Here is a 13,520-nt window from a genome sequence, read left to right as displayed (position 1 = left end):
ATAGCAATGATGCTGAAGCCCAAGGGGCAAGGATTGGAATTGGCCTTAGGGCAAGAGGAAGAAGTTTAATTTTCTTCTCTACGTCTTTCTATGCCTCTCACTCCTTTGGGAAGATCAGTGTTCATCACCCTTCACTTAAAAAAGAAATTCTTATCATATGTCTTGTTAAGGGTTTTCTATTTTATGGAATAGAGAGGAAAATCCTGCTACTAGCTGAATTTTGCATCCAGATTGTTCTGTAGCTTTTCGGGGGGAGGGGGGGGGGGGGGGGGGGGGAGAAGTCTCATAACAGCTGTTATGCTGTTATCTTAGAGAAATATTTGAACTGGTGAAGCTTACACAGTAGCGCTAAATTTTTATCTGAGTTACTGGGTTTGATGAAATACACTTTTTCATCGCCTCCCATCTTACTGGTTCAGAAGTAAACATCCTCTGACTGACTTTTCTTTCTCATCCTTTTGTCTCTGAAGTTTTTATGCAAAACCAACTTTACAGGCTGTTTTCATTTTGATTTTTGTATCAACTGTGCCTCTGTTGTTCAGGCTCAACATGCTTGCCAAAATAGCTCTTTCAACTGGTTTCAAGAGCCGCCTTTTAAAGGTCTTGTCCAGCCTCAGCTGCTGTGCCAGGACAGCTCTATTAACTGTATGGTAATGGCCTGGCCACCTCTGCCAGCACAGTCCCCTGGCTGGCTCCGGAGCAGCTGCCAGCACGGAAGGTGCCAGCGCTGCCGGGATGGCTGGGGGAGCTCGGCTGGCATGCGGCTGCGCTCCAAAGTCGGCTTGGGCCAGCATTTCCTACAGCTCTGTTGCTGGCTGTCAGGACAGTCTGTCTGATATATGCAGTTGCTTCTAAGAGTAATTGTAGCTGGCTGGAAGCTCACCAGTGGCTGTGGCTGCTGGGGTCTTGTATCTTCTGTACAGAAATGGACTCTGAAGCTGAGAAGCATTAGAGAAACCGTGTCTGTGCAATGTAAATAGCAATCCTTGTAATGATGAATTGCCATTTGTAATCAATCAGGGTGTAACAGCTACTTTTAATACTAGGGTTAATTGATTATTATTTTTTTTCCCTAAAACCATCTGTATACTATACTATAAGAAACTAATTCTGATCCAAGTAGTGTTAACATAAGTGAATAATAACTCTCTTGGAAATAGTGACAGTACCTAAACACTGTCGATTGCAAATCTGAAGCCAGTGTTATTTTGTAAGAAAGCAGGCTGGTTTGTATGTCACACTTGCATTCAGGTTATGAAGTGATAGATTCCTTTTCTGAAATTGTGATACATTTTAATTAACTTTCCTCATCTTGTTGACATAGCTGTATCCATTGCCTGACTTACTTTTTCTCTGATGTCCTTATGAAGGAAGCTGAACAAGGTATTGAAGAATTACATGGTATTGAAGGTTTAACTTTGTTTCAAACTTCTGAAACAGTTTCACATCTAACATAGACCTTGTCTGTGTAGTTATTTGGGGGATGATTTAAAGGACTGCCATGCTTCCTTGGATTTTGTTAGACACTTAAAAATTTTCCTGAGTTGGTTGATAAGCTTTTAAAATGCATTCAGGAAGTCTCCAAAGAGACACAGTTTTAAGGTATTTTTGATGCAATATTGCCTATTCTTGTGAATTACTTAATAGTGAAGGGCTCCTGTTTTGCTTGTGTTTATCCCTAATTAGCTGTGTTCTTCCATCCTCACAACTTTTGAAGGCTTAAAGTCAGTTGAGACAGCTTGTATAATGTCAGGCGAAGTATATAGTCTAATGTAATAGATCTGAAGTGACCTTATGCGTAACTATGGAGTTGCATGAAAAATTGTATGGCACTTGAAACATTGTATTCTGAACTCACTTGCTGTAAATGCTTTCACAAAATGTATTATTAATATTTTTTTAGTTCTGCTGAAACTGTAATATCATAATGCATTACAGCAGTGTCTGTGACATAAGTGACAGCTTTCATCGCTTATAAAACTATGCTCCAGTACATGCAGTAAAGTCGCCTTTAGACTTAAACTGCAGTGATTGCATCTGGCAGTTGCATATGGTGAAACTTAGCTACTGCCCTTTTAATTAAATTATAGTCGGGAGCTTGCTTCTGGGAGCTTGCTGATCAACTACATTTCACAGGAAAATAACAGAAATGCGACTTATTGAAAGTAAAGAAATCTGCAGTACGCTGAGGAGCAGGCAAGAAGGTGTTCTTGTATCTAAAATAACTGATTGCAGTGTGCCATCTCTGCTGCTTCTGATAGAAAATAACTACCAGAGAATAAGATCACACCCTTCCTCTCCCTTCCGTTCCCAAACCACTACAAGGAAATCTGAGAAAGCAAAAATAATGCTACTAACTCATCTGGGGTATCTTCCCGAAATGGTTGCACTGTGAGCGGATTACTATATTGGCCTTCTCATTCAAGAGGAAAAAAACCCATAAAAATAAAAAATCCCAAAATAGAACTTATCAAAATAGGTTCTTGAGAGCCTCTAAGACCAGCTTCAACTCCCGTGTCAAGACATTGTCTTTCTTTCCATAGTGGAGTCATTCTTAAGAGGAGGTTCCGGCTGCTGGGCCCTTAGGTCTTAGGTAAGGCAACTTTGAGGCAGTTATATGGACCTTTCTATCTATGTCTTGCTCTGTTCTTGTAGGAATCACAGCCATTTTACTTCTGAATAGGAAGGCAAAAGGAGATCCAATGTCATGTTTCAATCTTTATCCTTGAAGCTCTTCCCCAGTCAGGTTCTGACTTTCTCAGAAGTGTTATGTGCATACACCAAATTCTGAGTCTTTAGAATCCCCAAATTTTCTAATACTTCAAATTTTCTCCTTCAAAGTGCTTGTTTTTATTTGGTGTTTTTTATTTGTAGCTTTTGTTTTGTGGGGCACATTGTAGCTGTCACAAATAAAAGCTCTCTGCCAAGGAATGTCTAAAAGTGTTTTGTATGTTTTTTTTTTCTTCTAGACAGAAGAAACAAATAGGGAAAAATGTATGTGGGTCCATACAGTTGCAGGCCTTATAGTATTAGTTTTTGAAGTAAGACCACCTTTTCTTAATTGTCTAGACATGGATTTAGATGTTTGCCTTAGGCTATTCAAATTTAAGTATTTTGGACGTGGCTTCACTGCATCTCTTTTTATTTTTTAATTGGAGCTGAGGGATTATGCTTGAGGAAGCTCAATTAAGACAACTTTGGCTTGCATAATTGCCTCAGCAGGTTAGTGACTCAGTGCCAAGCTCCATGAAAGTTTAAAAACATTTGGGATTTAATGGTAGAAATTGTCAATATGAATGTTTTCAGTGTAACATTTTCCTTTCAGGTTTTCTAGAGGCTGCTGGTGTTATGGGATTATTTGAAAAATAGAAATAAAGAATCCTGAGGGGAAAGCCTTGTTGTGTGTTGGAGAGCAAGGTTTTAGTGTGGTCCAAATGCTTCATATAGAATGACTGTTCTCTGTCTCAGTCACTAGGTACTAGAGGTTTAAATACCCCAGTCTCTGATATATTGTTGTTGTGCTGCTTTCTGATGAAATTAACCTCAAGGTTTCCTGCTCCAGAAGGCAGTGACTCCATAATTGACAGATGGTGATAAAATCCCATAACTTTATTACTAATGTTTGGTCAGATTGAAATATGGATGTCATTGCATGCCTTTGAAACAGATTCAAACAAATTTAATGATTTTAGATGTGTCTGTAGAATCTCTGTTTGACAAGGTCATATGTTTGCATAAGCTAAGGATAAACATTTTTTAGGGATTTTCATTAATTTATTTATTTCCCCAACACAGAAATGTGAATGCTTACCCTCACAAGGAGGAGTTGATTTTCTGGCTAAATGTCATGTGTGTCATAGTTAGCATTTATGTGCCTGCTGGTATCAAGGCATGTATAATTTCACCACTTCCAATAACTAAAATACTTTTAAGATACCTTTATGTACTGCTTGCACTGTCCACAGTAGCCATAAGTTAAAGCATTTTATGAGCATCTAGTTATTTTCCCATTTCCTTGGGTATATTCTTCTGGCTGTAAGCAATAATACTTCATGAACTGCATAGCAGTTCCTCTGAGAAACTGTGCTTTCATTTGCCTCCTATCAGCTTCAGGCAGGCTCTGCTGTATCTCAACTCCATGTGTAAGCATGCCCTAGTGGATTGTGTAAGTAGAGCCTTATAGCACTTGGTAGGATGTAGATTTCCCATTTAGATGCTTGATTATGGTGGTTAGCCGTTGCACTGCTGTCCCCTGTATACCTGCCTGCTTTCACTTGTTACGTAAAATAAATTATTTTTCAGGTTAAGTGAACTCAGGTTATAGCCTTCTTTCACAGAGCACTGTCATTCCCTGTGCTGCAGGGTGAGTGGCTGAATGCTTGGGAGGAAAAGGATGATGAGCACAGTAAGCAACTGATGAGAAGAAGCAACATGTCCCTTCTGTGGGGTTTTCTAGAGGTAAAACCACAGTGCTCCAGGTGGGAGAATACTTCTTGCTGCAGTAATGCTAGCTGGAGATGTCCCATCTTTAAACAAAAAACTGGAAGGTTGGATTCCTGGACAAAGCAGACAGGATTGAAAAAATTACTCACCCGGTTTTGCAGTACAGACTGATGGAGTGGGTTTGTAAAAAATCTTGAGATTTGTGGTAGCAGCCACGTTCCCCAGTTGTTGCAGGGTAGCGTGCCCAAGGCAAGCCTAAACCTGTTCAAGAGCTCTTCCTTAGGCTGTGTACCTACCTCCTTTGTACATCCTTCAGGGTAGCCATGACAACCAGGACCTGGTCCTGCTGAACAGCTAATGATCTTGTTAACTGCTCACTGCATCTCCACTGCTCAACTGGTGTTCTCTGGTTTCTTTTTGAATGGAGATTTTTGTTGATTTTATAAATTATTATTGCTAGTTGTGCAGTCCCTCCCTCTTTGATATTATATTGTTTGATAAGATTGCCAACAAGAAATCATCTAGAGTAAAGGGGCCTGTGGCAATTGTCATGTTTACTAACTGGCAAAGCAGTAGTGTCTGAATTTCACCAAACTTGTCTATCCTTTCATAATTAATCTGTCACAAACATACAGTTCTGGTTGCGTTTGAGGGGGAAGAAGGAGGCACACAGCTCCTACCTAGGTAGATAGACAGTGGGTTGTTTATTTTATCCTCTGACTAGCAGGGCTTGCTCCCTAAGTAAATTCATCTCTTGCTTTATAAAATTGTTCTGCCAGATTTCTGTCTGTTCCTGCAGATGCTTTTCTTCACAGGAGAGAGTGTAATCAGTCCTGTTAGCACACTTGCTTTTCTTTTATACACTGATCAGAAGGAATCAGCATTTTTTCTCGTTTGTGCTTCCCACACCTTTGGTGTTTAGCTTGCATGTAGCCAAGAGTAATCTTTAAGGCAACTAATCTTAGTTTAGTCACTGAGTACTGAGGAACTAAGGCAATATATCACAGTTCTATTTTGTAGGTTTTTTGAGCCATAAATGAGTTGCTTTATAAAACCTTCAATATGGAAAGGTGTAAAAGACAAGGAAGTTATAACCCCTTTTTTCAACCTGTCTGGCATGCAGAAGGTACTAGAATTCAACCTTAATTGAATTTTTGGCACCTTCCTACACAGAGTCCAATTCTTACTGTTTCAGAATTCATGGTACTTCATGTCTGTGAACTGTGAGTTTGTTGATATGGTATCTCTTAAAATATCTTGGCTTATAGAGGTTGCTTGCCCCTTTTGCATTTTTCTGAAAGCATATGTAACAAACTGAATAGTTCAGAGTTTGTGGGTGTGAGGGGGCGATGTTGTTCTACTTCCTCTTAGTCATTCCAGCCTTATGCTTGGGGAAAGGCAAGAGCTATAGTTAGTTAATCTAGGCTATGAATATTTTTCTTCTAACATTATTAAACTTGTGTTCCTTCTGCCCATATACAGGAATCTGTGCTGGCCACAGGGCAAATGAACAGGAATGCTGCCTTTAGACTGATCTGGTTGTGACCTGATGTGGAAATGTGGTGGGCTGAATTTTAGGACTGATAAAACCTTTACAGAAGGTGTCTGAAATATTATATACAAAAGTTGCCCACAAATTAAGCTAGTCATGACTTTAATGCAAGTAACTGCTGAATGGCATATATATGGGATATCTTTTTTGTGATTTTAAATACTAGGTGAGGGAAGTAACAGAAATAAGAAGAATCAGAGAGAGAGGAGTGGAGTGCCTTCATTTATGATGGCTCCAAGAAACTTAAACCCCATATGGAACAGTGTCCAAAAGGGAAAGAAGCCCCCCAAAAAACAGGCATGTCTTTATATCCAGAGCAGAAACACCAGAAGAATCACGTAGGAATGTCAGATTGAGTGGAGTTGATGTTCAAGTAACCAATATGTGTATTAGGTAAACCCTTTATTTGAAATTTGTGGTAAAAGTTTCCAAATAACACCTGCACAGGTACAACTGTGCAATAATGTCTTATCTGGAGGTACAGGTGTTTCACTGCTTCTGAAGTGATACTGCATTGTCGAGTGTTCTGTTGCCTTTTTCCCTGAGAACTGTTGCAAGCAAGAACAAAAGTAATATTCTGACAAACCCATGTAGCTAGCAATGATTTGCAATGCAATTGTTTTCCAAGAAGCTGTTACAAGGAAAGTGTTTATCTATTTGCACTGATTCTTTGATTGCCTGGTAGGAGAGAGTGGTGTTCATGCATCAGTTAAAATAAAACAAAACTTAGATTCTGTCTGAGACTGGCCCTCAAATGAGAAATTTATATCTTAGATTTTAACATCTGTGTGATTGGGGAATGAAAATAATGTTTCCAGCTTTTTTCCGTTCATATAGGTAGACAATAAAAGCAAAATGAATGCAGTAACATTTGAAACTGGTTCTAGATTTTTTTAAATAGTGTTCAAGGTGGACTTTGTCTCCTTTTTAGCTGATGCAGTATTACTTAACCAGATTTCATTGATGCAGAACAGCAATGACAGACTGTACAGCTGATGACTCTGAGGAAGAGTCTGCAAAGACTTGACTAAAAAGTATGATGATACTCATGGGAATTGTTTTAACTTGGACACACATTGCATAATTTTCAGCTTCATTTCCTTCACTTAAAGTAGGTTTGTGAGTAGGATACAGTCAATTTAAAAAAATGCTTCCTGTACTGCTGCAGAAACAAAACAGAGCCCCCTCAACTAATAATGAAGAGAGATGCTGAGAACATGCTGCACCATAAGTACTCAGCTGTTTGTTGGTTAAAGACCTGCTGCATGAAGAGGCATGAGGAAGCATAAAACCAAAAGTAATATAGGCAAAAGTAGAACAGAATCAGAGAAGCAGAACCTTTTATGACTAGACTGATAATTTAGAGTTGGATTTGCAGTTGACAATAGCAGTGGATGTACTCCTGTACCCAAAGTGCAAGAAGAATTGAACTGAGGAATTTACCCCAGATATCTCAGATTTGACCCATAAGATTTGACCATCGTCGCATTGGCTGACAAGGATGAATCTGATGTTTGTTCTGTTTTACAGCCTTCTCCTCACTGACCATCTCTCGTAGACTGTTGCTTTAAAGCATCTTCTCCTCTTACATTTTACTCTTACCTATCTGTTGTGAGAAAGTTATATTGTCAAAACTACCTTGAGAGCTCTGCCAACCAAAGAGCTTGTGGCATCCTCTGTCTATACCTGGATACTCATTCCTGCATCCCTGGCTCCCTTTCTTTTCCCTGGATCTGTGTATGAGGAACTGCAGCATGAATTCTATTGGAAAACCTCTCTAGGCTGAAAGTGATGGGGAAGCAGGGGGCAATATAAATTGTTGGGCTTGAATTAATTTCTACTGGGATATTTAATTCTGCTCAGTTTAATTTCTTCCATTACCATCAATGGGATTAAGCACATGATTAAAAACTAAGTTTAAGTTTGAGACTTTGCCTTGCAAGAGCATTTCAGTATAAATCTTATTTGCCCTGTCTCTGTACTTACTCTTTTTTCTGCTTAATATTTCTAATTACTTGATTCTCTCACATAAGGAGCTTATCAGGAGTCGTCACAAAGAAACATTACTTTGATTTGTGTGTTGTGGGGTTTGTGGTGGTTTTAGCATTTTCTAATACCCAATATTTTACTAGCAAATGGTCTAACCTACATATTAAACACTTCATTGAGATGTATAAATTTCCCTACCCCTCAATTATTTACGACTGTCTGGCAATAGCACATATGCCAGATCAGTGATGGAGTGCTGAATAGCTGCCTGTGCAGCTAAAAGGCTTTGGAAGTTTTCTCTTTATTTCAAACTGAAGATTTTCTTACTTCTGTTATAAACTTGTCAGGTCTCTAAGTGAACTCAAATGGTTCTTGACACGGATCGGGGAGGGCTGGAACATAGCTGTCTCTAGCTTTGTCCACACTGAGCCACACAACTTGTTTGTTTAAATGAACATCTGAGATTCCTCAAATTTGCAGGCCAGTTTAAAAGCCATGATCATGCTTTGGGTTCATCCTCAACAAAAGGAAGATGAGCTTCTGCTTATCTATTTTCCTGAGTACACTTTTGACAGTGCTATAGACTTCCTGTCTGATATAGGTATATAAGCCTTTCTCACCTTGAATGGCTTTTAGGATGAGACACTAATACCTGGGCTCAGTCTATAATAGCAATGTGCTGAAAGAAGTTTTAGATTATGTAACATTAGGGGACATGCATGCTCTGGGTTTTTTTAAATAAAAAAAATCTAGAATGCTCAGAATCACAAAGAGAACAAAGAAATTACCTATTTTCTATAACAGAAACCTTAATATACATAAGTCAGTAATTAATAAATGGACAGGCTAAAAACCAAACAATAATTGCTACTAAGAAAAGCAGTTTGATATTGATAATGTTTTGGACGATAAGAAGATTGTCTCAGCCTTCATTAAATAAATAGTGATGGCCCTGGCTCAGATTGAAGTGTTTTCCACTGGGCAACAGTGAAGTGCTGGATAGTTTTGCAAGTGTACTGAAATATCTAGTCATCAAGTAATAAGCACAATATGAAGCTAGTGCTTTAGGCTTATATGATATTCTGCGCCATTCTTAAATAGAATAAGAGCCTTTGGTGGAGATTTTTGATATCTTGCTAAGGATCAGATAGTCCAGGGAGATGAAGTGATGCCAGCATAGGGGAAGGCTTATGAAATATGCCTCTTCTCTCAGTTTTTAATATATATATCTGGAAGCAATCATGAGAAAGAGGATGTGAGGCAGGAGAGAAACAAGCCTGTAGCTACTGAGTTGCACTCAGAGCCTGTCCTTTTCCCCTGAAGCATGTATAATTGCTGCACGGGTTCATCTATTTAAATTTCTCAGTGAAAAATATAACTGAAAAGCTGATCTGCATTAGAGGATAGGAAGAATCTTAACTAGTGACTGCATAGGTTCCTGCCCAGGCACACATATGTGCCCTTGTTTTTTATATTTTCTGAGTTATAAAATGTGAGTAGTAGTGCTTAAATTATATATATATCTGTGTTGTGTAAGTTAATTCAATAATGTTGTGTAGTCCTTTGACGATGAAATGCATAATATAAATATTGTGTAAAGCTTACTAAGGGTCTGTGTCAGGTATATAGAAACCCATGGTAACTGCAGACAGCAGAGAGCTGGGAAGTATAAGGCAGAGGCACTTGGGCTGGCTGCACGCAAATCGATTTGAGCTGAGCAACAGCATAGTGCGTGTACACATTTGTCCCAGGTTGACAAGCCCTGCAGACTGTCAGGACAACTTCTGGACTGAAGTTAGCCTTGTCTAACTTACTACTTCAGAAATCTTTGCTTTGTTATGTGTTAGAGAGTACTGTAAGTGGCAAAAGTATTGAATGTTGGTGGTGTATTTCCGACCCGAGACAGTAGTGAGTCGGATGCCAAGGTAGTATGTAATTTAAAGGAGAAAAATGGAAGGATGAAGATGTGTGCACTGCTCCAGGAGCTGGAATTCTAATCATATCACTAGTTGTGTGGTGAGCCAAACTGGGATAGTGAGAACTGTTGCTTACTGAAGCATTGTAGCAAAGCTTGGGGGGTGGATTAGCCAAAAGCATCAGCGTTAACCCTATTTTCTATTTGGTTTACTCTCATTTCCCCTGTTGGACCTTATATGTAATAAATTTATCCTCTGTAGGTCTCAGAGCAGGTGTTGCCTCTTATCTAGCATAACTACAGAACTTTTCACCTTTATTTACTAACAAAAGGGATTTCATTTGGTAACTAACACATGATTTATTTTTCTTTCAAAGAATTTTTGGCTGCTTGCCATGTGTTGTACAGCTGAGCAGCATCATGGTACATTTTGTTCCTCACCAGTGTCAGCAAGCTCTCTTAGGCTGCTTGAAATAATTTTACCAGCTTGGGGCTTAGAACAACTTAGATGAATAAGTTGCATCTTCTTGGAAGGTCAAGCAAAAGAAATACAGATTTGTAGGTCTCCTTGGTGAAAAAGTGCAGAAATACATATTAATTCCAGATCAGTATTGCTTAACAATGACAGCAGCAAAATTTAAATGTATTGCTATGTCTTTGAGGTCTTTTTGTCTAGAAACTGCATTTTGTTAATCTATTGGTGAAAGATTTGAAAAGCATGAGGTCACATAATGAAGTAAGCTTTTTTTTTAAAGAGGTACTATTTTCAGTTTGAAGAGTTATTATTAGTTTCTCTTCCAAATAACTGAATTGTGCATTGAACTCCAAAACTGAATTTTTTTCCATACAGGTTTAAGACTTAAGAGTTTATTTTTTTTCTCTCAAGATGAATGTCCTATTACTTAAACAAGGCTAACTGATTTTCTCAAAAATTTTCTTGCAGATCTTAGAATCTCAAGACATGTATTTCCTCGGACTGTTGTCTTTGCTTGTTTTGCAAAGCAAAGCCTTCAAGACAAATTTTCCTGATGAAACCATTGCAGAGCTGTCTGTGAATGTTTACAATCAGCTGCGAGCTGCAAGAGAAGATGAGAATATTCTTTTCTCCCCTCTGAGCATTGCAATAGCCATGGGAATGGTAGAGCTTGGAGCCCATGGAACCACTTTGAAAGAAATCCGACATTCCTTGGGTTTTGACAGCTTAAAAAATGGTAAAGCCTTTTAGTCATGTTTTACTGCAGGGCTTTTTGTCTTAAAGAAACAGATGGCAATGCCTGAAAACAATGGTTGTGGCCTGGTCATGTCCATGGGTTAATAAGCAGTAGGGTTCATCATCTTGTTTGATGGCTGGAGCGTGCTGAAGCATGCTGTGGTAGATTCTGCATAAGCTGTAAGATGCTAACATAGAATCCTGGCTTGGGCACCTGAATGTTAAGCAATTGCAGTTATCTGTTGATCTGTTGGTTGTCCATCTGTAAAATAAGCTTGTCTTTGCTTCTAGAGTTATAAGGACTTTTTTAGGAGCATCCTTTCAGGGATTGTATTGAAGCCTGAGAACAAAACAGTAGTTTTAGCACTATTACTTATATGAAAGTATAAACATCTTAGAAATTTAACTGGAAATGTCTCTTTGACACAACTTGCTTAGTTCTTGTAGAACCTTTAGGTTCTTTACCCTGATTCTCTCTATATTGCATAATGTCACATGCAGATATACAAGCTAATTTAGGCAATATAATATTGGCTGGTTTACCACAATATGCCACATGTTCCCTCAGCCTTTCTGAGAAACAGGATTAATTTCTTTAGCAGGGAACACCCACTTCCACACTGACCTGTTTGTGGTATAGGATGGGCAAAGCCATGCACCTGGCTGTAGCAATGTGGAATGCAAACATGCCCTGTTAGTGCAAACAACTGTAATATGTCTGCAAATGCAAGGGAATAAGCAAAAAAAAAAAAAAAGCAATCTCTCTGAATAATTGTTTTGAAACCTGAATGAAATTTCTTCCTCTTCTTCCACAATGTACTGGACTTTAAGTCTACAATGAAAGTATCTTGGGGAAATCAAGATATGTTCAACAGCACCGCTGCACAGATGGTGCCCCTGGGGAGTCTATAGCACATATTTAGTTATACAGTTCAGTTCTAAAACATTGGTAAATTATCCCTTATCTATAATTTAAGAAGATATGCAGTTGATTTGAGCTGGGTCTTTCACTGTTCTTGTACATGAATGGTATTCAGTGAAAGTACTGAAATTATTTCTGCTTGCAATATATCATTTTTTTAGATGTTTAAATTTTGATTGTTGTGGGTTTGTTGTTGGGTTTTTTTTTTCTCGTAATTATTAGAAATTTCAGCTTTAGGTAAACAGTGCAACAGTAAGAGCATCCTGTCTTAAAGCAGACTACATCAATCCTATTCAGGATTCCTCATTGCCCATTGTGATTCTGTACTACCCTGTGCAGGATCCTGGGAAGTTCCAGAGCTGTGTTTTTGCAGAGTGGAGTCTGTGGGACAGTCCTTAGCTTCAAAATTTGAAGTTCATTTCTTCTTAGACAACTGGGTCTTAGTTTGTAATGCAAATTCTGTTAAGGAACCATACTGGCAAGACATAAAAGTGTGTCTTATAAGAATTGAATTACTTTTTTTGGTGTTGAAGGGACTACCATTGACACCATTGATAGCTTTGTCTGTGATAGAATCCAAATGTCTCATTAATTACACTAATTATAGGTAGTTGAAAATATAAGCTCTAAATAATAGGTTCTGCCTTGCAGATTGTTCTTTCAGATCTTAAAGTGTGTGGGTTTAGAAACAAGTTTATTAAAAAAAACCCAACTTTTTCATTTGGAATAAAATGTCTGTGAATTTCCAGCAGAAAATACATGGAATGACCTCATTTTTCTGAAACACTGAATCGTTTTGTTTTTTTCCTCAGGTGAAGAGTTTACCTTCTTGAAGGACCTTTCTGATATGGCAACCACTGAAGAAAGTCATTATGTTCTGAATATTGCTAATTCTCTCTATGTGCAGAATGGATTTCATATCAGTGACAAATTCCTGCAGTTGGTGAAAAAATACTTTAAAGCTGAGGTTGAGAATATAGATTTCAGCCAAAGTGCAGCTGTAGCTACCCACATCAATAAGTGGGTGGAGAATCATACAAATAGTAAGTCCATGTGATTCTTGTATATGTTTCCTGCAGTAAGTGGTTGTATTTTCAGAGTTATACAGTGTTGTTGAATTGTTGCCTTGGCTTTTATCTGTTCCATTTGAGAATGAAGTATCTCATCCCATAAAAAGAATTCTAGTATCAGGTCTCTGTGAAATCTTTTTTTTTTTTTCTTTTTTTTCCCTCTCCTGCACAGGGGTGATCTGTTTTACATAATGTGAGCCATTGCTAACCATATGGTAGAATCTGTCTGAATGGATTTTAGCCTGGTTTATTATTATGAAGTACCTGTAACATTTATTGAAGAAGAATATTTTAATAATGGGCATTTCAGTAGTATATTAATGATGACTTCAATATTAAATAAAAAACCCAGTACTATTGTATGCAACTTTTCTGCAGGTAGCAAAGGGATTATTGGCCTATGTATTGCATGTGTGGAC

The 13,520-nt window shown here is 38.2% G+C and overlaps 1 protein-coding gene across 1 annotated transcript in view; it reads left to right on the top strand.

The window, feature by feature from the left end:
• Nucleotides 1–13,520, top strand: part of LOC311194088 (neuroserpin) — a 48,747-nt gene that overhangs the window by 14,015 nt on the left and 21,212 nt on the right. The window contains exons 2-3 of the mRNA XM_084267105.1: nucleotides 10,843–11,110; nucleotides 12,844–13,074. Coding sequence (XP_084123231.1) covers nucleotides 10,861–11,110; nucleotides 12,844–13,074 — 481 coding nt within the window. The 5' untranslated portion in view covers nucleotides 10,843–10,860. The remainder of the gene's footprint in view (nucleotides 1–10,842; nucleotides 11,111–12,843; nucleotides 13,075–13,520) is intronic.

This window comes from Gallinula chloropus (assembly GCF_964237585.1).
Source record: "Gallinula chloropus genome assembly, chromosome: 8".
In the NCBI taxonomy this organism is placed as follows: Eukaryota; Metazoa; Chordata; class Aves; order Gruiformes; family Rallidae; genus Gallinula; species Gallinula chloropus.
Note: the sequence above shows the minus strand (reverse complement) of the source record. Positions and strands in the feature narration are given on the sequence as shown.